We start from the raw sequence: 26,115 nt of genomic DNA, 5'->3' as shown, positions 1-26,115 counted from the left end.
ATGGATGTGCTGCAGCAACAGGACTGTTTCCATATTGGATACCTCTGTGACAGTGATTACAGGATCTGTGTCAGAAGAGTAACTAGATGAGGAGAATTTAGGCACTAACCAGAAACTGCAGGGGAGGCAGAAATAGAAATAACTTCTTAAACAAATAGATTTGTCTTTGAAAAAGAGTAAAACTAAAAGATTGCATGGGTAGCAATAAGAATGGAACTAAGGGATGAGCCCAACCAAAACAACATGGTAAGTAGCATCCAATCAGAACAAGGATGGAGGGCACTTTGGGTTAATTGGCATCCAGTCAGTGTGAAGTCACGGGGCAATAGCGTTCCCTACACTGTGAATTTTTCTGATTCTTTATTTTCCTTCTGACAGCGTACGTTTGTTATCTTCGTTTTCCCAGACCTGTCGAACTGCAAGCTAACCTCTTTTCCAGTTGCGCTCTTCAAAGTTATGAAGGATGTGCTGGAGAACATTCACTTCATTTCTCTGGAAAACAATGAACTGAAGTCCATCACCGGTGACTTCATGACTAACTTTAACCAGATGCGGGGTAAGGCTTCTCCAGGTTACCTGTGTCTTATAAATGATAACTAGAGTTTCACTGAGTAAATTTCCTGTTCCCTCCCTGACAACAGTTACAGCATCATGTCACAAAAAAATTATACAAGGAATGTATTGTTGAAAAGTACAATTCATTACCCCTAACATGAGGAAATCTGCAGATGCTGGAATTTCAAGCAACACACATAAAAATTGCTGGTGACCGCTGCAGGCCAGGCAGCATCTATAGGAAGAGGTACAGTCGACGTTTCGGGCCGAGACCCTTCGTCAGGACTAACTGAAAAAAGAAATAGTAAGAGATTAGAAAGTGAGAGGGGGAGGGGGAGATCCGAAATTCTGTTCTGAATTTGGCAATTGCCTGGTTATACCTACAATTCTTCAATCTCTTTCGAGCTGGAACATTGGTTGCAGAATCAGGAGTAGACCATTCAACCCCTTATACATTCTTTCACATTTGATAAGGTCATGGCTGATCTTTTACCTCAGTTCCGCTGCCCTGCCCTCAGTCAAAATATTTTGATTCCCAAAATACTTAAAAATCTATCAATTTGGCCTGATTCCAAATGGTCAATAAATCAATTGTTTGGAATCAAATCAAAATTAAATAGAGAGTTCTGAAGATTTACTACCTTTTGCATTAAGAACTTTATTTTCATCTCCATTTTGTAAAGTTGACCTTATATTTTGAGGTTATGACATATGATCTATAGACATCTCATACGAGGGAGCTATCTTCCCCGCATCTCAGCTGTCAAGCCTTGTAAAAACATTCTATGTTTCAATGAGATCATCTCCCATTCTTTAATACTCATGACAGCACAGGCCCATTCTGTTTAATCTCCCCAAAAAGGACAAATGAACCATTCCAGGAATTGGATGAACTGTTGCTTCACTCTGGAACATAGAAGAATGCAGCACAGGAACAGGCACTTCAGCCCACAATGTTGTGCCAAACTAATTAAACTAGTAAATATCATGAGATTCTGCAGATGCCGGAAATCTTGAGCAACACACAAAATGCTGGAGGAATCACCCAGTCAGGCAGCATTTGTGGAAAGGGACAAATAAATATTTAATGCCTTGGTCCAAGAACACCTCCCCCCACCACCACCACCAGGATGTCCTGATGAAGGGTCATAGCTTGAGATGCTGACCAGTCCACTCGCCTCCATAGACGCTGCCTAACCCACCTAGTTCCTCCAGCATTTTGTGTGTTCCATAAACTAGTAATTAAATAATTAACCAAACTAATCCCACAGTGTCTGCATCTGCTCACATAGGTACTTGCCACATCACCAGTTTGGTTAATTTTTTTCCCCATTGATACCTTAGCAGCACAGGATCACTGGAGGACCTCTCATTTAATTGTGATGGATTCAAAATATTGTGTTAAAATTGAATTGCATTATGGGTTTTGTTCCTGAGGTGATCTATGTCCTTTATTCTGCTCTCACCTCCAGGAAGCTAATAATGGAACACAATGCTGTCTTCTGGAAACATGTGAATAAGGGGTAGGATGCCCTACTGCAGGAATTTGTACCACCCTCATAGTTACTAAGAAACACATCACTCTCTTTCAAACTACTCAAAAGATTGTCCTGTGTAGTCATAGTCGTAGTCATACTTTATTGATCCCAAGGGAAATTGGGATTCTTTACAGTTGCACCAACCAAGAATAGAGTATAAATATAGCAATATAAAACCATAAATAATTAAATAATAATATGTAAATTATGCCAGATGGAAATAAGTCCAGGACCAGCCTATTGGCTCAGGGTGTCTGACCCTCCAAGGGAGGAGTTGTAAAGTTTGATGGCCACAGGCAGGAATGACTTCCTACGACGCTCAGTGCTGCACCTCGGTGTAATGAGTCTCCGGCTGAATGTACTCCTGTGCCTAACCAGTACACTATGTAGTGGATGGGAGACATTGAACAAGATGACATGCAACTTGGACAGCATCCTGCTGGTATGCTCGTTGAGTGTCTTTCAATGCGGTCATTTTCATTCTTCTGATCTTGAAAGAATAAAGGTTTAGCCTACTGATATGATGTGCTTCCCATCACGGCAAATAGTCCAGTGAATTTTTGCTCGGTCCCTTCGTAGGAAGAATCTCCTTTAGGAGAGACCAGAACTGTACACAGTACTCCACTCATGGTCTCACTGAGGCCCAATATAACTGTCGTAAAATTTATGTACCTTAACGCTCAAATTCACTTGTAATAAATTATTTTATAGGAGATTGCATGTTAAAGCCACTAACCAAACACTGCATGAACCATAACAAAGCATGAATCCTACTGTATATCTTTCTTTATCAATTTTTTTATTAATTTTTAAAAAATACATATATACAAACAGGAAGATTATCTCAAATACCTATATCAATAACAATACATATAAAAGGTAAAATAAACATTATCAAGATCATACCTAGTGTTAATCTAATAGTATATAATAAAAACTAAAATGATCAATTCTCCTCTTACCATTTCATAAAAAGAAAAAAAAGATAAAGAAACATATATAAATAAAAACCGCTATTCTCTATAAACAAAAACAAAAAATAATTAAAAAAAAGAAAAAGGGAAAAAAGGGAACTGGGCAGCCCATATTGAGAGTAAAAGCAAGAAAAAAAAAAGAAACTTTCTGATCAAATCCAAAGTTTCGAGAAAGTAACTGGAAGAACAATAAATCAAACCATATGGAAATATTGAATAAAAGGTTGCCAGGTTTCTTCAAATTTAAAGGATGTATCAAATGTCCGACTTATTATTTTCTCTAAACTTAGGACATAATGGAGGAAAGCCAATAAAAAATAGTAGGTGGATTAGAGTCCTTCCATTTAAGCAAAATGGCTCTCCTAGCCAATAAAGTTGTAAAAGCTATCATCCGTTGAGCGGAAACAGGAACATATCCTGCTTCCGGTGGAATGATCCCAAAAATTGCAGTAAATAAATTCAGTTGTAGGTCCAAATTCAAAACTTTTGGTAAAGTTTTAAAGACATCTTTCCAAAAGTTATCTATCTTGATACAAGACCAAAACATACGAGTTGAAGTAGCCACCTCAATATTACATCTTTCACAAATAGGATTAATATTGGGAAAAATATGGGCTAAATTATCCTTTGACGTATGTGCCCGATGTACTACCTTAAATTGTATCAAGGGATGATGGGCACAGATAGATGAGGTATTTACTAAATTAAAAATTTTATCCCATTGGTTATCTGAAAGTGACTCTCGAAATTCCAATTCCCATGCACCTTTAATTTTATTGTTAGATACCTTTTGCAAATTCAATACCCATTTATAAATTATAGCTATCAGTCCTTTTTGAAATGGTTTAACGTGAAAAAGAGTTTCTATCATATTAGGTGGATAAGCAGAGGGAAAATTTGGAAGTAAACTACGTAAAAAATTCCTAATTTGTAAATGTCTAAACAAGTGTGCATTAGTAAGTCATATTTGTCCACTAACTGAGTGAAAGACATTAAACAATCCCCCATAAACAACTTTAAAAAGTTATTATTCCTTTGGTTTTCCAAATTAAAAAGGTCTGATGGGAAATTGATGGTTTAGAAAAAGTAACTAAGATGGATTTTACGAGAAAGAACAAAGTTATTAAACTCAAAAAATCTACAAAACTGAAACTAAATTCTTAATGTATGTTTAATAATGGGATTGAGGTCTCAACTACCAATCTTAGAAAGCAAAAAAGGAAGAGAAGCTCTCAGTAAAGAGGCCAAAGAATACCCCTTCACCGAGTTTTTCTCCAAATCCACCCGTAAAGGACAGTCATGTATGTCTGAATAATGAATCCAAAATGAAATATATCGAATATTAATTGCCCAGTAATACATTCTAAAATTTGGCAAAGCCATACCACCATCCTTTTTTCATTTCTGCAATAGAGGTTTACTCAATCTAGGATTTTTATTATTCCAAATAGAAGATAAAATTTTAGAGTCTATTCTATCAAAAAACCATTTAGGAACAAAGGAAGGGATTGCTTGAAATACACATAAGAACTTCAGTAGCACTATCATTTTAATAGCATTAGTTCGACCAATTAATGATAATGTCATAGGAGTCCATTTAGAAAGTATTTGTTGCATGTATTCAATTAATGGAAGAAAGTTATATTTGTACAGGTCCTTAAAATTTTTGGTAATTTTAATACCAAGATAAGTAAAGTTATTTTTAGCAGTGCTGAAAGGAATTACATTCAATTGGAAGATACTTAATTGTTACTGGTTTGTTATGTGGTCAAAAGATGACTTTGGTGTGTGTGTGTATGCACCTAATACAGATAGCCCTGAATTTTTTAAGAAGTTATTTTCTGCGTTGCCGAATTTAAATGAATATAAGTTGATCATGGGCGGTGACTTTAACTGTTGTCTCAATCCTTTGATTGATAGATCATCAACCAATCTGTGGCTTCCTAATAAGGCTGCGACCTGTATTAATTCTTTTTTACTAGAATACGGCCTGGTCACTATTTGGAGACTTCTCCATCCTAAAGATAAGGATTTTTCTTCTTTTTCACATGTACATCATAAATATTCAAGAATTGATTATTTTTTGTTGGATACACGACTGGTGCCTTTTGGTGCTGACTGTGTGTATGACGCTGTTGCATTGTTGGATCATGCGCCCACGAAACTAATACTGAAGTTCCCTGATAATATACAGAATGCATCTCAGTGGAGATTTAATGCTACACTGCTGCATGATTCAGTATTTGTAAGTTTTATTAAAGAACAAATTTCTCGATTTTTTTGGATTAAACACAACTGAGGGTATGTCAAATTTGGTTATTTGGGATGCGATGAAATCTTTTCTTCGGGATAGATAATTTCATATTCAGTAGCTTCAAGAAGGAAAACTAAAGCGGAACTTTTAGTGATTACTAACAGGATTAAAGAAATAGATCAAGTTTATTCAGTAACACCTAGTGAAGATCTATATAAGGAAAGGGTGGAACTTCAAACACAGTATGATCTGCTTCTGACTTTTCCCATTGAGCAGCAACTTTAGAAATCTAAAAGTCAATTTTATATACATGGGGATAAGTCAGGTAAATTGTTGGCCTACTGTATATCTTGAAATTATTGAATTATACAGCACAGGATTGGGCCCTTTTCTGTGCCCGTCAATGATAAACCCATTTGCCTTCATCCCTCTAAACTTTTCCCGTCCAAATGCCTTCAAATGTTGGTGATCATTTCTCCCTCTACCACTTCCTCCAGCAGCTCATTCCAGATAACCACCACCTCTGCTTCAGATCTCCTATAAAATCTCTGCCCTTAGCTGTGAGCTCCACTGCCTGGGATAAAGAATGACAGTCTATCCCAGCTCTGGAAAGCGGCCAGTGAAGGAGTGGAGCTTTGAGGCTTTGACTCAAGAGATTCTGGCAGTTTTAGCAGTTGGTCTGTGCAATCAAGTCAATCAAGATTTGAATAGATCAGCAGAAAGCCATTAATTAGACAATCAAGATTTAAATAGCTCAGACTCAGCAGAAAGCAGCTGATTGGGCAGTCGAGACCAGGTGACCAAACATTTTGAAAAGCTCAAACAGATAAATAGAGGGATAGCTCAAGCGAAGCAGCAAGTGGAAAGCGGCCAGAGCGTGAGTGGGCCAGTGAAGGAGTGGAGCTTTGAGGCTTTGACTCGAGAGGCTTCGACGAGAAGAGGCGGAGGACAAGCTAGCTCGCAGTTAGTTTTTACAATGCCTCCTGAGACGGTGATGTGCCTCTCATGTGAGATGTGGCAGTCTTGGGGGAACGCCCCTCTCCCACAGAGTCACATCTGACAGAAGTGCATACGGCTGGGCGATCTGGAAGACCGTGTAAGGAATCTGGAGCAGCAGCTGGATGACCTTCGACTCATAAGGGAGAATGAGGCAATCATAGATGAGAGCTACAGGGAGGCAGTCACACCTAGGCTGTCGGAAGCAGGTCGTTGGGTGACAGTCAGAGGGGGGGAAAGCGAAGGTGAGCAGACAGGTAGTGCAGAGCACCCCTGTAGCCATTCCCCTGAATATTAAGTTTACCGTCCTGGATACTGTTGGTGGGGACGACCGACCAGGTGTGAGCCACGGTGGCAGGGCCTCTGGCACTGAGTCTGACCCTGTGGTGCGGAAGGGTGGGACGGAGAAGAGGAGAGCTGTCGACATTGGAGACTCTATAGGCAGGGGAGCAGACAGGAGATTTTGTGGACGTGAGAAGGACACCCGCATGTTTTGTTGCTTCCCGGGTGCCAGCGTCTGGGATGTCTCTGACCGGATGCACGACATCCTGCTACGAGAGGGAAAGCAACCAGAAGTCGTGATACATGTTGGGACCAACGACATAGGCAGGAAGAGGGATGAGGTCCTGAAGTGTGAGTTTCAGGAATTAGGCAGAAGGCTGAAGAGCAGGACCTCAAGGGTGACGTTCTCAGGATTGCTGCCAGTGCTACATGACAGAGATAGTAAGAATTGGAGGAGATGGCAGTTGAATGTGTGGCTGAGGAGTTGGTGCAGGGAACAGGGTTTTAGATTTTTAGATCATTGGGATCTCTTCTGGGGAAGGTTGGACCTGTACAGATTGGATGGGTTGCACCTGAACTCGAGGGGGAGCAGTATCCTTGCAGGTAGGTTTGCTAGCATGGTTCGGGAGGGTTTAAACTAATTTGCGAGGGGGATGGGACCCAGAGCGATAGAGCAGTGAAAGAAGTGCATGGAGTAAAGCCAGATCTAACATACAGAGAGGCTTTGAGGAAAGAGAAGCAGAATAAACGGTGTAAAGACAGTAAGGTAGAAGGGCTGAAATGTGTGTACCTCAATGCAAGAAGCATCAGGAACAAAGGGTGATGAACTGAGAGCTTGGATACATACATGGAATTATGATGTAGTCAGTGGCCATTACAGAGACTTGGCTGGTACCAGGGCAGGAATGGATTCTCAATATTCCTGGATTTCAGTGCTTTAAAAGGGATAGAGAGGGCGGAAAAAGGGGTGGAGGGGTGGCATTACTGGTCAGGGATACTATTATAGCTATAGAAAGGGTGGGTAATGTAGCAGGATCCTCTTTTGAGTCAATATGGGTGGAAGTCAGGAACAGGAAGGGAGCAGTTACTCTACTGGGGATATTCTATAGGTCCCCTGGTAGCAGCAGAGATACAGAGGAGCAGATTGGGAGGCAGATTTTGGAAAGGTGCAAAAATAACAGGGTTGTTATCATGGGTGACTTTAACTTCCCTAATATTGATTGGCACCTGATTAGTTCCAAGGGTTTAGATGGGGCAGAATTTGTTAAGTGTGTCCAGGATGGATTCCTGTCACAGTATGTGGACAGGCCGACCAGAGGGAATGCCATACTAGATCTAGTACTGGGTAATGAACCAGGTCAGGTCACAGATCTCTCAGTGGGTGAGCATCTGGGGGACAGTGACCACCGCTCCCTGGCCTTTATAATTATCATGGAAAAGGATAGAATCAAAGAGGACAGGAAAATTTTTAATTGGGGAAAGGCAAATTATGAGGCTATAAGGCTAGAACTTACGGGTGTGAATTGGGATGATGTTTTTGCAGGGAAATGTGCTATGGACATGTGGTCAATGTTTAGAGATCTCTTGTGGGATGTAAGGGATAAATTTGTCCCGGTGAGGAAGATAAAGAATGGTAGGGTGAAGGAACCATGGGTGACAAGTGAGGTGGAAAATCTAGTCAGGAGGAAGAAGGCAGCATACATGAGGTTTAGGAAGCAAGGATCAGATGGGTCTATTGAGGAATATAGGGAAGCAAGAAAGGAGCTTAAGAAGGGGCTGAGAAGAGCAAGAAGGGGGCATGAGAAGGTCTTGGCGAGTAAGGTAAAGGAAAACCCCAAGGCATTCTTCAATTATGTGAAGAATAAAAGGATGACAGGAGTGAAGGTAGGACCGATTAGAGATAAAGGTGGGAAGATGTGCCTGGAGGCTGTGGAAGTGAGCGAGGTCCTCAATGAATACTTCTCTTCAGTATTCACCAATGAGAGGGAACTTGATGATGGTGAGGACAATATGAGTGAGGTTGATGTTCTGGAGCATGCTGATATTAAGGGAGAGGAGGTGTTGGAGTTGTTAAAATACATTAGGACAGATAAGTCCCCGGGGCCTGACGGAATATTACCCAGGCTGCTCCACGAGGTGAGAGAAGAGATTGCTGAGCCTCTGGCTAGGATCTTTATGTCCTCGTTGTCCACGGGAATGGTACCGGAGGATTGGAGGGAGGCGAATGTTGTTCCCTTGTTCGAAAAAGGTAGTAGGGATAGTCCGGGTAATTATAGACCAGTGAGCCTTAGGTCTGTGGTGGGAAAGCTGTTGGAAAAGATTCTTAGAGATAGGATCTATAGGCATTTAGAGAATCATGGTCCGATCAGGGACAGTCAGCGTGGCTTTGTGAAGGGCAGATCGTGTCTAACAAGGCTGATAGAGTTCTTTGAGGAGGTGACCAGGCATATAGATGAGGGTAGTGCAGTGGATGTGATCTATATAGATTTTAGTAAGGCATTTGACAAGGTTCCACACAGTAGGCTTATTCAGAAAGTTAGAAGGCATGGGATCCAGGGAAGTTTGGCCAGGTGGATTCAGAATTGCCCTGCCTGCAGAAGGCAGAGGGTGGTGGTGGAGGGAGTATATTCAGATTGGAGGATTGTGACTAGTGGTGTCCCACAAGGATCTTTTCTGGGACCTCTACTTTTCGTGATTTTTATTAACGACCTGGATGTTGGGGTAGAAGGGTGGGTTGGCAAGTTTGCAGATGACACAAAGGTTGGTGGTGTTGTAGATAGTGTAGAGGATTGTCAAAGATTGCAGAGAGACATTGATAGGATGCAGAAGTGGGCTGAGAAGTGGCAGATGGAGTTCAACCTGGAGAAGTGTGAGGTGGTACACTTTGGAAGGACAAACTCCAAGGCAGAGTACAAAGTAAATGGCAGGATACTTGGTAGTGTGGAGGAACAGAGGGATCTGGGGATACATGTCCGCAGATCCCTGAAAGTTGCCTCACAGGTGGATAGGGTAGTTAAGAAAGCTTATGGGGTGTTAGCTTTCATAAGTCAAGGGATAGAGTTTAAGAGTCGCGATGTAATGATGCAGCTCTATAAAACTCTGGTTCGGCCACACTTGGAGTATTGTGTCCATTTCTGGTCACCTCACTATAGGAAGGATGTGGAAGCATTGGAAAGGGTACAGAGGAGATTTACCAGGATGCTGCCTGGTTTAGAAAGTATGCATTATGATCAGAGATTAAGGGAGCTAGGGCTTTACTCTTTGGAGAGAAGGAGGATGAGAGGAGACATGATAGAGGTGTACAAGATAATAAGAGGAATAGATAGAGTGGATAGACAGCACCTCTTCCCCAGGGCACCACTGCTCAATACAAGAGGACATGGCTTTAAGGTAAGGGGTGGGAAGTTCAAGGGGGATATTAGAGGAAGGTTTTTTTACTCAGAGAGTGGTTGGTGCGTGGAATGCACTGCCTGAGTCAGTGGTGGAGACAGATACACTAGTTTAAGAGACTACTAGACAGGTATATGGAGGAATCTAAGGTGGGGGCTTATATGGGAGCCAGGGTTTGAGGGTCGGCACAACATTGTGGGCTGAAGGGCCAGTAGTGTGCTGTACTATTCTATGTTCTATGTGAGTCAAAGATGATTTGGGATGCAGGATGGCTGGCATTTATAGGATGTCCTGTGAATGTGGAGCAGTGTATATCGGACAGATGGGGCACATGGTGGAAACTTGTGTCTGGGTTGTTCAGAGAAATCAGTGGTAGCTGAACACTGCATTCGTAATGGCCATAGGATTGACTTTGACGACGCAAAACTACTATGCCGTGCCAATGGCTTTTAGGACTGCCTGGTGATGGAAGCCATTGAAATAAGACTAGAGAATAAGAACTTTAACAAAGATGAAGGTCTCGCTGTAAGTAGAAACTGGAATTCAATTGTAAACAAGGTGGGATTCAATTGTAAACAAGTCAATCAGGAGGGATGGACAATATGCTGTCAGACTAGACATGCCTAGGCATCATTTTTGGTGAAGATGTCGGAGTTTGTCATTGATACGTAATTTAAAATTGATACCTGTACCCGGATGGAAGTCCAAGAAGAGTTTATTCGACTCTCTAAACTATTTATAATTTTATGAACCTCAGTAGCCACTATAAAGTCATGCTTCAGCCTGCTATGTTCCAGTGAAAACAAACCCAGCCTATTCAATCTCTCCTGAGAACTACATCGCTCCATTCTGGGAAATATCCTGGTGAATCTCTTCTGTTCCCTCTCTATTGCTACTGCATCCTTGCTGGTGTGTGGTGACTAGAATTGTACCCAATACCCCATATGCAGTCTCATCAAGGTTTTGTTCACCTGCGATGTGACATCCCAACTCTTGTACTCAGTGTCTTGGCATGTAAAGGCAAGCATACCAAATGCCTTCTTCTCGACCTTATCCACCTCTGTAACCACTTTTAGGGAACTATGGACTTGCACCCCAAGGTGTCTCTGTACATCAGCGCTCCTAATGTCCCTACCATTTACTCAAAATGTGAGAATTTTTTTGTGTTGCCTAAAACTTATTAATTGGAGCCTCTGATCTCATTCATTTATATGAATTACAAACAAAAAGGTCCCAGCTCCTGCATTACACCACTTGTTACAGGCTTCCAGTCAGATAAACACTCATCCACAATGACCTTTGCTTCCTATCACCAAATCAAGTTGGATCCTACTGTCCCAAGGTTCATGACGGAGAGAGAGGTTTGTTTCTTCTTCATAAAATGGAGAAGACTAGAAATTATCCACAATTCCTGTGGTATTGGACTGACTATTACATACATTCTTCATACACATGAGCAGTAAAAATCTTTACATTACATGTCTGTCTGAATGTGCAATGTGCAATTTATAATAAATTAGTATAACATAGTACAACGATATAACATAGAAATACGGTTGTGTCAGCACGAGTTAGGCAGTCTGATGGCCTGGTGAAAGAAGCTGTCCCGGAGCCTGTGGTCCTGGCTTTTATGCTGCGGTACCATTTCCCGGATGGTAGCAGCTGGAACAGTTTGTGGTTGGGGTGACTCGGGTCCCCAATGATCCTTCAGGCCCTTTTTACACACCTGTCATTGTAAATGTCCTGAATAGTGGGAAGTTCATCTGTACAGATGCGCTGCACTGTCTGCACCACTCTCTGCAGAGTCCTGCGATTGAGGGAAGTATAATTCCCATACTAGACAGTGATTCAGACAGTCAGGATGCTCTCAATTGTGCCCCTATAGAATGTTCTTAGGATTTGGGGGGCCATACCAAACTTCTTCAACTGTCTGAGGTGAAAGAGGTGCTGTTGTACCTTTTTCACCATGCAGCTGGTACGTACAGACCACGTGAGGCCCTCGGTGATGTTTATGCCAAGGAACTTGAAGCTGTTTACCCTCTCAACCCCAGCTCCATTAATGTCAATAGGGGCTAGCCTGTCTCCATTGCAGCTGTAGTCCACAACCAGCTCCTTGTTTTTATGACATTGAGGGAGAGGTTGTTTTCTTGACACCACTGTGTCAGCGTGATGATTTCTCTGTAGGCTGCCTCATTATTATTTGAGATTAGGCCAATCAGTGTGGTGTCGTCAGCAAATTTAATTAGCAGATTGGAGCTGTGGTTGGCGACACAGTCATGGGTATACAGAGAGTAAAGGAGGGGGCTTGGTACCCAGCCCTGAGGGGCACCTGTGTTGAAGGTCAGAGGGGTGGAGATGAGGAAGCCCACTCTTACCATCTGCTGGCAATCTGACAGGAAGTCCAGGATGCAGCTACACAAGACAGGGTGAAGGCCGAGGTCTCTGAGCTTCTTGTCGAGCCTGGAGGGAATTATGGTGTTGAATGATGAACTGTAGTCCAAGAACAGCATTCTCACATAAGCATCTCTCTTCTCCAGTTGTGTAAGAATGGTGTGTAGAGCTGTGGTTATTGTGTCATCTGTTGATCGGTTGTGTCGGTAGGTGAATTGATCCAGTGTGGGTGGTAGCATGTTGCAGATGTAGTCTGTGGGGAGAGAGAGAGAAAGAGTTGATATCTAAGATCACTGAAACATTAAAATCTGATTCAGGTTTATTACCACAGACATGCGTCATGTTGGTTTGTGGCAGTAGTACAGCGCAAGACATAAAATTACTATAAATTACAAAAATAGTGTAAAAGACAAACAACAAGGTAGTGTTTATGGGAGCTCGAATCATTCAGAAATCTGAATGGCAGAGGAAATGAAGCTGTTCTTAAAACATTAAGTATGGATCTTCAGGACCCTGTGCCTCCTCCCTATGGTGATGAGAAAAGGACATGTACCAGACAGTATAACACACACAAAATGCTGGAAGAACTCAGCAGGCTAGGGAGCATCTATGGAAAAGTGTAGTCGATATTTTGGGCTGAGATCCTTCACTAATCCTGCTGAATTGTCTTAGATTTCCAGCATCTGCAGAGTTTCTCTAGTTTGCACCAGATGGTGATGGAGGTCACCATCTTGAAGCACTGCCTCTTGAAGGTGCCCCTGGATGCTGCTGAGTTTGCGGATGTTCCAAACATTTTCTATTGAATTTCAGATTTTCAACATCTGCAGTCGCTGGATTTTGGATGTTTTTTCTTCCCTGTTTCTCTTAATCTTATTAAGCTGGTTTATTTTTACCAAATCTTTGTCCTCAGAATTAAATCTTGAAGGCAATTTCCTGAAACAGCTGCCTGATGAAGTAAAGACTCTGACACACTTGAAAAATATAAATCTTGCAAGAAACAAATTCTCCAGCTTTCCACACCAGCTAACAGAGTTGACAGCGCTGGAAAATATTAACCTAGAGGCAAACGAGATCACTGGTGAGTGTTGTAGTCATTTGTTTCAGATGTGGCTGGCAATAGCAAGGCCAGCTTTTTTTTTTGCCCCCAGGAAGGTGGCAGTGAGTTGCCTTCCTGAATTCATTAACTCTTCTCAGTGAAAGTACACCCACACTACTGTAGGGTTGATAGTTTCGGAACTTGGAGTCAGCAATGATAAGACGATGACATATACTTTCATGTAGTGAGTTTGAAGTAGCGAGTGAGAGAGAGAGAGAGACATCATGGCAAGGTGGGAGCCATTTGAAAAGAACAAGTCTCATTGGGAGTGAGTTTTATTTGAGCCAATTAAAAGAAGGGAGGTGTAAGGAGAATGGCTATTGTTGGAGTGGACCATTGTTAGAGTGGTAGGATTTGGCAAGAACAGGATTGGGCAAGCCCATGCAGAGGTTCTAAGTAAGTTTTTAGTAAGTTCCCCCCTCCCCCCCCATGCTTTGTTGATTTGTATATAGGTTGTGCAATAAGAATGGGTCCAGAGTTAGAGGTATGGTCTTTGTGTGAGATGTGGGAACTCTCGGAGACTTCAAATCTCCCTGATAACGACAGCTGCATGAAGTGTATTGAGCTGCAGCTCCTTAGGGAGTGTAAGGAACTGGAGCTGCAGCTCGATGACCTTTAGCTGATATGGGAGAATGTAATAGATAGAGCAACAGGGAGGTCGTCACCCTTGAGTTGTAGGATGCAGGTCTCTGGGTGACTGTCAGGAGAGGGAAAGGGAATAGACAGTCCGTGCAGAGTAACCCTGTAGCCATCCCCCTCAGTCATAAGTATACTGCTTTGAATATTGTTGGGGGGAACAATCTATGGGGGGTAGCCAAGGCAATTGGATCTCTGGCATTGAGACTAGTTTTGTGGCTCAGAAGGGAAGGGGGAAAAAGAGGAGTGCTGTAGTGATCGGAGATTCCATACCTAGAGGGACAGACAGGAAATTCGGTAGACATGAAAATTAAATCCTGATAATATTTTGCCTCCCAGGTCCCAGGGTCAGGGATGTCTCAGATCAGGTCTACAGCACTATGAAGTGGGAGGGTGAGCAGTTGGATGTCATGGTACATATTGGTACCAATGATATAAGTTGGAAAAAGGAGGAGGTCCTGAAGAGAGAATATGGGGAGTTAGGTAGAAAGCTGAAGAGTAGGAACTCCTGCTGTAAGTGAGGGGGACCAATATCCTTTTGGGCAGGTTTGCTCAAGCTGTTGGGAGGGTTTAAACCAGGGGTCCCCAACCTTTTTTGCACCGCTGACCGGTTTAATATTGACAATATTCTTGCGGACCGGCTGACCAAGGGGAGGGGGTGTGTTCAAGTAGGGTTAAACTCACCTCAACATGTCTTTTACAGTTAGGGTTGCCTACTTTCTCACTCCCAAATAAAGGACAAAAGTAGCAGTCAAATCCTAGGATACTTTACCCCAGGAAAGACTACCATGACCATGAAGCCTTGTGCAGGCACCTGCGTGCACATGCGTAATGTGCGCATGCGCGTACGTGCCGATTTTTTTTCCCCACAAATCGGTTTTGCCTTCATCTTCCCGACTAAACTGTACATACATTATTTTTACTTTATATAGGCTGTGTATTTATTGTATCATTCCTGCTTTTACTCTACGTTAGTGTTATTTATTTTTGGTTTTATGTGTTATTTGGTATGATTTGTTAGGTTATTTTTTGGGTCTGGGAGCGCTCAAAAATTTTTCACATATAAATTAGTGGTAATTGCTTCTTCGCTTTACACCCTTTCGACACGAAAGGTTTCATAGGAACGCTCTACCTTAGCAGGGGAAATACAGGACAAACCAATTTAGCCCAATATACAGGATATCCCGGCAAATACGGGACAGTTGGCAACCCTATGTTCAAGTTCAACAGTGCGTGACAGGGAATGAGGAAAGGTGCAGCTGACTCATATTTTTTCCTCACGGCCTGGTAGCACATGCTTTGCGGCCTGGTGGTTGGGGACCGCTGGTTTAAACTAATTTGGCAAGGGATGGGAACCGGAGTGATGTGGCTGAGCATGGGGCAGTTGATAAACAAGTAGATGCAGTGTGTGGTGAGACTGTGAGGAAGGACAAGCAGATGACAGAGCAAAATTGCAGTCAGTGGGATGAGTTGAAGTACAACACGGGGGCAAGATCAAAAAGGATGATGAATACAGGGCCGAAGGTGTTACATTTGAATGCGCACAGTATACAGAATAAGGTAGATGATCTTTTAGCGCATTTAGAGATGGGAAGATATGACATTGTGGGCATCACTGCGTAGTGGCTGAAAGAAGATCATAGTTCAGAGCTTAACATCCAAGGATACACATTGTATTGAAAGGATAGACAGGTAGGTGGAGGGGATGGGTGCCTTTCTTGGTAAAAATGAAATTGAATCCTTAGAAAGAGGTAGCATACAGTACTGTGCAAAGTCTCGGGCACATATATATAGCTCGGGTGCCTCAGACCTTTGCACAGTACTGTATTTGTCAATGTGGAGCGGAGTGCAAGTTTGTAAATGTGGCAGGAGGAAAGGATGTTGGAGATGGTGAGGGGTGTGGGACAGATGGCAGAAGAGTGCCAGGGGTGGGGGGGGTGTGGCATGGGTGCAGACACACCCAGCCTTGAAACACTTGGCAAGGTCATTTGATTCCAAACAATTGGTTTATTGATCATCGCATAATGTTCTTCTGGTGCTCCCGGATCCCTCCCTTCTCCCTTCCCCTTTTCCCAACCATGATTCCCCTCTCCCTGCCCCTTTCCCACTCTCAGTCCACAATGGAGACCCATATCAAAATCAGGTTTATCATGACTCACATATGTCATAATTTTTTTTGCGGCAGCGGTAAAGTGCGATACAATTGCTATAGTTCTGTTCAAAAGTATTAGGTACCCTAGCTATATATATGTATGTAAGACTTTTGCAGTTCTGTAGTATTAAAAGATGCAGAATCCTTGTAGATAAAGTTAAGAAACTGCAAAGGTTAAAAAGTCCCTGAAGGGTGTTAAATACAGCCAGGCCTCCGAATAGTCCCCAGGATTTGGGATACAAATTACAATGGAAGATAGAAAAGGAATGTAATGATAGTGATGGGGATTTCAATATGCATGTATATTGGGAAAATCAAGCTGGTGTTGGATCCCAAGACGGGGAATTTGTAGAATGCTTAAGAGATGGCTTCTGTTGAGTTCACTGGGGGAAAGGCAATTCTGGATTGGGTGCTGTGTAATGAACCGGATTTTGATTAGGGAGTTTAAAGGAAGCCTTCAGAGACAGTGATCATAATTATGATAGAATTCGCCCTGCAGTTTGAGACAGAGAAGATAAAAGATCTCAGTATTACAGTGGAGTAAAGGGATTTACAGAAGCATGAGAGAGGAGCAGGCCAAAGTTTATTGGAAGAAACACTAGCAGGAATGATGGCAGAACAACAATGGCAGGAGTTTCTGGGAGCAATTCAGAAGGTGCAGGATGGATACATCTCAACGAAGAAGTATTGTAAAGAAAGGATGAGGCAACTGGGGCTGACAAGGAAAGCCAAAGATAGCAGAAAAGCAAAAGAGGGCATATAATAGAGTAAAATATAGTGGGAAGGAAAGAAAAGATGAAATATGAAGGTAAACTAGCCAATAATATAAAAGAGGATATGAGAAATTTTTTTCAGATATATAAAGAGTAAAAATGAGGCATGAGTAATATTGGACCGCAGGGAAATGACACTGGAGAGATAGTAATGGAGGAGACAAATGATAGATGAACTTAAGTATTTTGTGTCTTTGTTGTGGAAGACAACAAAAGTATACCAGAAATTTGAGAGTGTCAGGGGCCAGAAGTGAGTGTAGTTGCTATTACTAAGGAGAAGGTGCTAGGGAAGCTGAAAAATCTGAAGGTAGATAGGTCACCTGGACCAGTGGATAACACTTCAGGATTAAGAAAGAGGTGGCTGAAGAGATTGTAGAGGCATAAGTAGTGAGCTTTCATGAATCACTAAATTCTGGAATGGTTCTGTAGGACTGGAAAATTGCAAATATCACTCCACTCTTTCAGAAGGGAAGGTGGCAAAAGGCAGGAATACACTACTTAGCCTGACTTCAATGGTTTGGAAGGTGCTGGAGTCCACTATTAAGGATGAAGTTTGGGGTACTTGTAGGCACATGATAAAATTGGCCAAAGTCAGTATGGTTTCTAGAAAGGGAAATCTTGCCTGACAAATCTGTTGGAATTCATTGAGGATAGACAAAGGAGAGTCAGTGGATATTGTTTACTTAGATTTTCAGAAGGCCTTTGACAAGATGTCACACATGAGGCTGCTTAACAAGATGAGAATCCATGTTACTACAGGAAAGATACTAGCATGGATGGAAGATTGACTGACTGGCAGGAGACAGAGTGGGACTGAAGGAGGGGGGCTTCTCTGGTTCACTGCCAGTGACTAGTGGTGTTCCACAGGGGTCAGTGTTGGGACCGCTTCCCTTCATTGATGACTTTGTTGCTAGGTTTGTGGATGATAGGAAGATAGGTGGAGGAGAAGGTAGTGTTGAGGAGGAAGGGAGTGTGCAGAAGGACCTAGATGGATGAGGAGAATGGGCAAAGAAGTGGCAGATAGTGTAGTGAAGTGTATGGTCATGCACTTTTGCTGAAGAAATAAAGTCACAGACTATTTTATAAATGGGGAGAAAATTCAGAAATCAGAGGTGCAAAGGTACTTGGGAGTCCTCATGCATGATTCCCTAAAGGTTAACTTGAAGGTTGAGTTGCAAATGCAACGTTAGCATTCATTTTGAGAGGACTAGAATATAAAAGTAAGGATGTAATGCTTATACTTTATAAGGCATTGGTCAGACTGCTGTTGGGGTATTGTGAGCAGTTTTGGGCCTCTTATCCAAGAAAAGATGTGCTAGTGTTGGAGAGGCTCCAGAGGAAGTTCATTAGAATGATTTTGGGAATTAATACAAAGTGTGTTTGATGGCTCTGAGTCTGTACTTGCTGGAGTTTAGAAGAATGAGGCATTGAATGAATAACTCATTGAAACCTATCGAATACTGAAAGGCCAAGATGGATGTGGAGAGGATGTATTCGGGGAGTACTGAACCAGAGGGTACAGCCTGAGAATAGAAGTCATATCTTTAGAATAGAGACCAGGATGAATGTATTTAGCCAGAGGATGGTGAATCTGTGGAATTCATTGCCACCAACGGCTGTGCCATTGGGTTCAAGAACAGTTACTACCTCTCAAGCATCAGGTTCTTGAACAAAATGGGATAACTACGCTCATTTAAGGACTCCTTTATCTTGTTATTTCACGCGTGTTATTTATTGCTATGTATTTATATCTGCATTTGCACAGTGTGTTGTCCATTGGTCATGTGTAGTTACTGTTTGACAGATTTGCTAAGTATGCCCGTAGAAAAAGAATCTCAGGGTTGTATGTGGTGACATGTATGTACTCTGATAATAAATTTTACTTTGACTGTGGAGGCCAAGTCATTGGGTACATTTAAAGTTGAGCTTGGCAGGTTCTTGATTAGTAAAGGTGTCAAAGGTTACAGGGAGAAGGCAGGAGAATAGTGAGAGGGTTAATAAATCAGCCATGATGGTATGGTGGAGCAGACTTGATAGGCTGAATAGCCTACTTCTGACCCTATGTCTCATGGTCTTATTGTTTTTAATAAGCTGCCACACAAGGTACTATCGATCAAGGTTGGAACACATTGCACTTTGTGTTATATACTGATGTGGATTGAGGATTAGTTCAAGGATAGAAACTAGAAAGAAGAATAAATGGATCTTTTCTTGGATTGGAGTCTGTGTCCAGTGGGGTTCATCAGAAGAAATTCCACAAGTTTGTTAAGAACAAAAGGGTAACTAAGAGAATAGACCCCCTTAAGGATCAGTGTGGTTGTCTATGGTGAGGTGGCACCAATAAGAAAGGAAAAGGCTATAAGATAAGCTGGACACACCTTGTGCAGTGATACAGTTAGTAATGCTCTTGCTTCATAGTCCCAGAAATGTTGTTCAGTCCTGACCTCACGGGTAGGGTACTGACATGGATAGAAAATTGGTTGGCAGACAGGAAACAAAGAGTAGGGATTAATGGGTCCTTTTCAGAATGGCAGGCAGTGACTAGTGGGGTACCGCAAGGCTCGGTGCTGGGACCGCAGCTATTTACAATATACATTAATGATTCAGATGAAGGGATTAAAAGTAACATTAGCAAATTTGCAGATGACACAAAGCTGGGTGGCAGTGTGAAATGTGAGGATGATATTGTGAGAATGCAGGGTGACTTGGACAGGTTGGGTGAGTGGGCAGATGCATGGCAGATGCAGTTTAATGTGGATAAATGTGAGGTTATCCACTTTGGTGGCAAGACCAGGAAGGCAGAATACTACCTGAATGGTGTCAAGTTAGGAAAAGGGGAAGTACAATGAGATCTAGGTGTCCTTGTTCATCAGTCACTGAAAGTAAGCATGCAGGTACAGCAGGCAGTGAAGAAAGCTAATGGCATGTTGGCCTTCATAACAAAGGGAGTTGAGTATAGGAGCAAAGAGGTCCTTCTGCAGTTGTACAGGACCCTGGTGAGACCACACCCTAGAGTATCATGTACAGTTTTGGTCTCCAAATTTGAGGAAGGACATTCTAGCTATTGAGGGAGTGCAGCATAGGTTCACGAGGTTAATTCCTGGGATGGCGGGACTGTCATCTGTTGAAAGATTGGAGCGACCGGGCTTGTATACACTGGAATTTAGAAGGATGAGAGGGGATCTGATTGAAACATATAAGATTATTAAGGGATTGGACATGCTAGAGGCAGGAAACATGTTCCTGATGTTGGGGGAGTCCAGAACCAGAGGCCACAGTTTAAGAATAAGTTTTAGAACGGAATTGAGGAAAAACTTTTTCACACAGAGGGTTGTGGTTCTGTGGAATGCTCTGCCTCAGAAGGCAGTGGAGGCCAATTCTCTGGATTCTTTCAAGAAAGAGTTAGATAGAGCTCTTAAAGATAGCAGAGTCAAGGGATATGGGGAGAAGGCAGGAAAAGGGTACTGATTGAGGATGATCAGCCATGATCACAGTGAATGGCGGTGCTGGCTCGAAGGGCTGAATAGCCTACTCCTGCATCTATTGTCTATTGCTGTCTGTGTGAAGTTTCCACATTCTCCTGTGACCATGCGGGGTTCTTCCCACACCCCAAAGACATGGGCTGGCATGCTAACTGGTTGCTGTGAAATGGCCCTACACAAGCCAAGTCGAGGAATCTAGGGGGAAGCTGAAACAAATGTGGGGAGAATAAAATTGGTTAAGGGTAGAAATAGTGTAAAAGTGGATGTTTGTTGATCAGTATGGATTTGCTTGGTGAAGGGCCAGTTTTCACACTGCATCTCTCATTCTAATTCTGTGTGACTCCTCATGCTGCTTCCCCCTCAAGTTGTAATGTTGTCATTTCTGGTTTATAAAGTGTGTGAGGAAAGGAGGAACATTGATGATGAGCTTTGATGTTAGTATTTTAAGCAATTTAACTTGGCAAAGAACAGAAAATGCTGGTAACACTCAGCAGGTCAGGTAGCATCCGTGATTAGAGAAACAGAGGTAATGCTTCAGGTCAACAACCCTTCATCACAACTGGAATGTGAGAAAACAGGTTGGTTTGAAGATGCAGGGAGGGTGCTGAAGGGTTGGATAGGACAAAGGTTTCCGGAGAATAAACCTTTCCACATATGTTGCCTGGCTTGCTGATTACTCCACACTTTAAAAATTTTATTTCAGCTTTTAAGCATCTGCAGGTTCTTGATCAGTGAATAACAGTTTAAGCAATTCTTAACCAGCATAGAAACAGTAAATAGGAACATGAACAGGCCATTCAGCACTTGAAGCCTGCTTGACCATTGGGTACTATCTTAGTTGATTATTCATTTGAAAACCATAATCCCAATTTCTAGTGGACATTAGCAGACTTGCGTATATGAGTAATATACACATACCTGAGTCATCAACTGAAGTCCTAGTTTGTCCACAGAGAAGTGACTCGACCCCTAGTGGACTTCTTTGCTCCTGCCATCCTTTCTGAGTTGGTAACAAAACATTTTACAAAGCAGATGTATCAAGCTACTGGTGTCTGGCATTTGGACCCAGTTTTATCCTGTTGCATGGAGCTGTTCAGGAGGCTGAAAACTTGTAGAGGAAAGAGAGAAAGTGTGTATCCTTCTCTATCGTCTGGAGTTGAAGGAATACCTGTTGGTGATCAATGTAGAATTGTCAGTTTTCTCTCCTGGCATTCTGTGATGCTCATTGGGATTTTAATGCTGAATTCCAAATGCATCTTCCCTTCAAACACTGAACTGTGATATATTACATTAAGGAAATGTGGGAATTGTGTGTTGCACAGCAAGATCAAACTTGCTGCAGCAAATTAAATAACCAATGTACGTTATTAGTGGTGAGGGAGAAATAATGGTCAGAAATTAAGCACATTTGGATTGTTCAAGTTTATTGCATGTTATAGTAAAATTATTTTTTTTGTTTTTTCAGAGATGCCACTTGAGACCCTCAGTTCTATGCCTTCCCTCAAGTTGCTAAATATGAAATTAAACCCTCTGAACAGAGAAACCCTAGCAGTTGAACAAATCGAATTAAAATTTGAATTGCTGTTAACAGTTGAATAGTTAATGTGGATTAGAATCAGAACTTTGATGTTTGAAGTGAACATTGCCATGTGCCACGCAACTGCTCTGTCTTCGTGACTGCGGCACCTCCCCAGGATTTGGATTACATGTAGCTAAATTTGTTGTTTGCCAGAATATCTGGTGTGTGGAGACCCACTGGTGATTATCTGACAATGGAAAAAGTGTGAATCATTGCTTACAAACAAGAGAAAATCTGCAGATGCTGGAAATCCCAGCAACATGCACACAAAATGCTGGAGGAATTCAGCAGGCCAGGCAACATCTGTGGAAAAGAGCATAGATGACGTTTCTCATCAGGGTTGGAGAAAAGACGAGGTGTCAGAGTAAGAAGGTGGAGGGAGGGGAGGAAGGAACACAAGGTGATAGATGAAACTGGGAAGCGGGGTGGAGAGGTGAAGTGAAGCTGGGAAGTTAGTCATAGTCATACTTTATTGATCCCGGGGGAAATTGTTTTTCGTTACATTTGCACCATAAATAATAAATAGTAATAGAACCATAAATAGTTAAATAGTAATATGTAAATTATGCCAGTAAATTATGAAATAGGTCCAGGACCAGCCTATTGGTTTAGGGTGTCTGACCTTCCAAGGGAGGAGTTGTAAAGTTTGATGGCCACAGGCAGGAATGACCTCCTATGACACTCTGTGCTGCATCTCGGTGGAATGAGTCTCTGGCTGAATGTACTCCTGTGCCCACCCAGTACATTATGTAGTGGATGGGAGACATTGACCAAGATGGCATGCAACTTGGACAGCATCCTCTTTTCAGACGCCACCGTCAGAGAGTCCAGTTCCATCCCCACAACATCACTGGCCTTACGAATGAGTTTGTTGATTCTGTTGGTGTCTGCTACCCTCAGCCTGCTGCCCCAGCACACAACAGCAAACATGATAGCACTGGCCACCACAGACTCGTAGAACATCCTCAGCATCGTCCGGCAGATGTTAAAGGACCTCAGTCTCCTCAGGAAATAGAGACAGCTCTGACCCTTCTTGCAGACAGCCTCGGTGTTCTTTGACCAGTCCAGTTTATTGTCAATTCATATCCCCAGGTATTTGTAATCCTCCACCATGTCCACACTGACCCCCTGGCTGGAAACAAAGTTGAAAGGTGAAAGAGATACAGAACCGGAGAAGGGGGGATCTGATAGGAGAGGACAGAAGGCCATGGAAGAAAGAAACAGGGAAGGAACACCAAAGGTGATGGGCAAGTAAGTGGATAAAGTGAGAGGAAAAATGCAAATGGGGAATGGTGAAGGAGAGGGAGACAATTACCAAAAGTTCCAGAAATTGATTTTCATGCCATAAGGTTGGAGGCTACCCAGATGGAATATAAGGTGTTACTCATCCAACCTGAGTGTGGCATCATAGATGCTGCCTGGCCTACTGAGTTCTCCCAGCAGTTTGTGTGTGTGTGTGAATCGTCGTTTCTTCAGATTAACAATGAAATGTTCAATGATTGTGCTGAATTCTGAGTTTTAATGTGACATATGAGATTTTTTCCCCCTTAGAGGCAAAGCAATTATATTGTTAACTATTTGGATTTATAACTGACACAGAGTCTCGACATGAAACATCAATATTTTGTTCCACTCCATAAATGCTGCCTCACCTGCTGAGTTCCTTCAGCACTTTATCTGCAGAATATCTTGTGTTTGGGTTTATAACTGACAAGATTAAAACAAATTTTGAATACAAATTATATGCAATTGAGCAGTAACTATATGAAATGCAGAGAAAAATCTGTTTTCTTTGGTAAACTTTTGGTTATATCTCTGTGAAGTCTGTCACTGAAGAACTTTCACTGGAAGTGCATCGCCCATGAGCTGGAGAGTTTTTTTTGATGTAGTGTTGCCAAGTTGATTAAAAATAATTGCATGATTGCATTGAATTTTTTGCAATTTGAATTAAAGCACTGTTGTGTTTGATTCTTGTAAAGTTCTCGTTATGCCCAGTGATTCACCGGCGATGAATGGATGCACAGTGGTGCCCCCTGCATCAGTGTTCTTGTCCTACAAATTTTGAAGCACTGACCTTAATCAGTCAGGAGAAGCTGGGAAGTCATGGTGTGGTCGTGCAGGACGCTGGTGAGATCGCAGTCGGTGTACTGTGTTCAGTTCTGGTCACCTTGCTATAGGAAAGATGTTATGTAACTGGAAAGAGTGAAGAAAATATTACAAGGATGTTGTCATAACTCAATGCCTTCTCTCCAAGGAAAAAGAGATGATTTTATGGAAGTGTTCAAAATCATTACATGCTACACGGAGGGAGAACAAGGTACAATAATCATACAATGCAGAATAAAGTGCAACATCTACAGAGAAAGTACAGAGCAAGAAAACAATAAGGTGCAAGATGATAATGAGGTGATTATGAGGTCAAGAGTCCATCTTACTGTACTGGAGAACTATTCAATTGTTTTTTTAACAGTGGTCTATTGTGAGACGTGTGGTATGTGCTTTCAGGCTTTTGTATCTTCTGGCCAATGGAAGAGGGGAGAAGAAAGAGGAAAAGATTTAATAGGAACCTGAAGGGCAAGTTTGTTTCACACAGGTGGTATGCCCTGTATATGGAATGAGCTGCCAGAGAAGCGGTTGATGCAGGTACAATAACATTTGAAAAAACATTTGGATTGGACTAGTTCAGTAGGTTATCGATGAAACTCTGACAAGTAGGATTGGCTTGACCAGTCCATCTTGGTCAGCATGGACCATTTGGCCTGAAGGTCCTGTTTCCATGCTGTATGACTCTTATGACATACTGAAATGTATGATATATAGTATCAAACAGTAATGTGCAAAGTCTTAGAGTCACAGAAGACTACAGCACAGAAACAGACCCTTTGTTCCTTCTAGTCCATGCCAAACTATTTAAACTGCCTTGTCCCATCAACCTGCACCCAGACCATAGCATTCCATACCCATCCTATCCATGTATCTATCAAAACTTCTCTTAAATGTTGAAATCAAAACTGCTCACACCACTTGTGCTAGCAGCTTGTTCCACACTTTCACCACCCTCTGGATGAAGAAGTTTCCCTTCATGTTCCCCTTAAACATTTCATCTTTCACCCTTAACCCATGATCTCTCTTTGTAGTCTCACCCAACCTCAGTGGAAAAAGCCTGTTTGCATTTACCCTATCTATACCCCTCATAATTTTGTATACCTCTGTCAAATCTCCCCTCAATCTTCTACGTTCCAAGAAATAAGATTCTAACCTATTCAATCTTTCCTTGTAACTCAGGTCCTCCAGTCCCAGCAATATCCTTGTAAATTTTCTCTGTACTCTTTCAGCCTCTTACATCTTTCCTACACATAGGTGACCAAAACTGTACACAATACCCAAATTGTGGGGGGAGAACTGATGGGCCAAATGGCCTAATTCTGCTCCTATATTTTATGGTCTGAAGCCTCACCACCACTTGAAACAACTTCAACATAACATCCCACCTTCTGTACTCAACACATTGATTTATGAGGGTCAAGAAGCCAAAAGCTTTCTTTATGACCCTATCAACTTGTGACACCACTTTCAATGAGTTATGGACGTGTATTCCCAGATCCCTTTGTTCTACTGCTCACTGTTCAACCTACCCTGGTTGGTCCTCCCAAAGTGCAACACCTCACACTTGTCTGCATTAAATTCCATCTGTCATCTTTCAACCATTTTTCAGTTGGTGCAGATCCCACTGCAAGCCCCAGTCTTGGTGTCATCTGCAAATTTGCTGATCCGGTTAACCACATTATTGTCCAGATTGTTGATATAGATGACAAACAACAATGGGCCCAGCATCGATCCCTGCAGGTCTCTATTAGTTCAGGCCTCCAGTCAGAGAGGCAACTAACTACGACTACTCTCCGGCTTCTCCCACAAAGCCAATGTCTAATCCAGTTTACCACATCATCTTGAATACCAAGCGACTGAACCTTCTTGACCACTTCCCATGTGGGATCTTGTCAAATGTCTTGCTGAACC

At 42.2% G+C, this 26,115-nt stretch overlaps 1 protein-coding gene across 3 annotated transcripts in view; it reads left to right on the top strand.

The window, feature by feature from the left end:
- The window catches only part of LOC134358505 (leucine-rich repeat-containing protein 20-like), a 34,508-nt gene that overhangs the window by 4,917 nt on the left and 3,476 nt on the right, over positions 1–26,115 (top strand). The window contains exons 3-6 of one of the 3 annotated variants that reach the window (XR_010020882.1): positions 407–556; positions 13,291–13,458; positions 24,353–24,504; positions 24,604–24,741. Coding sequence is in view for 2 of the 3 variants with exons in the window: in XM_063070798.1 (XP_062926868.1) it covers positions 407–556; positions 13,291–13,458; positions 21,985–22,118 (452 nt within the window). In the remaining variant the exon portion in view is untranslated. Of the gene's footprint in view, positions 1–406; positions 557–13,290; positions 13,459–21,984; positions 24,032–24,352; positions 24,505–24,603; positions 24,742–26,115 lie in introns of those variants that run through there. The other 2 variants (XM_063070799.1, XM_063070798.1) reach the window with 2 other exon arrangements.

Source organism: Mobula hypostoma, chromosome 18, assembly GCF_963921235.1.
Source record: "Mobula hypostoma chromosome 18, sMobHyp1.1, whole genome shotgun sequence".
Lineage (NCBI taxonomy): Eukaryota > Metazoa > Chordata > Chondrichthyes > Myliobatiformes > Myliobatidae > Mobula > Mobula hypostoma.
This window is presented reverse-complemented; position numbering and strand designations above follow the sequence as displayed.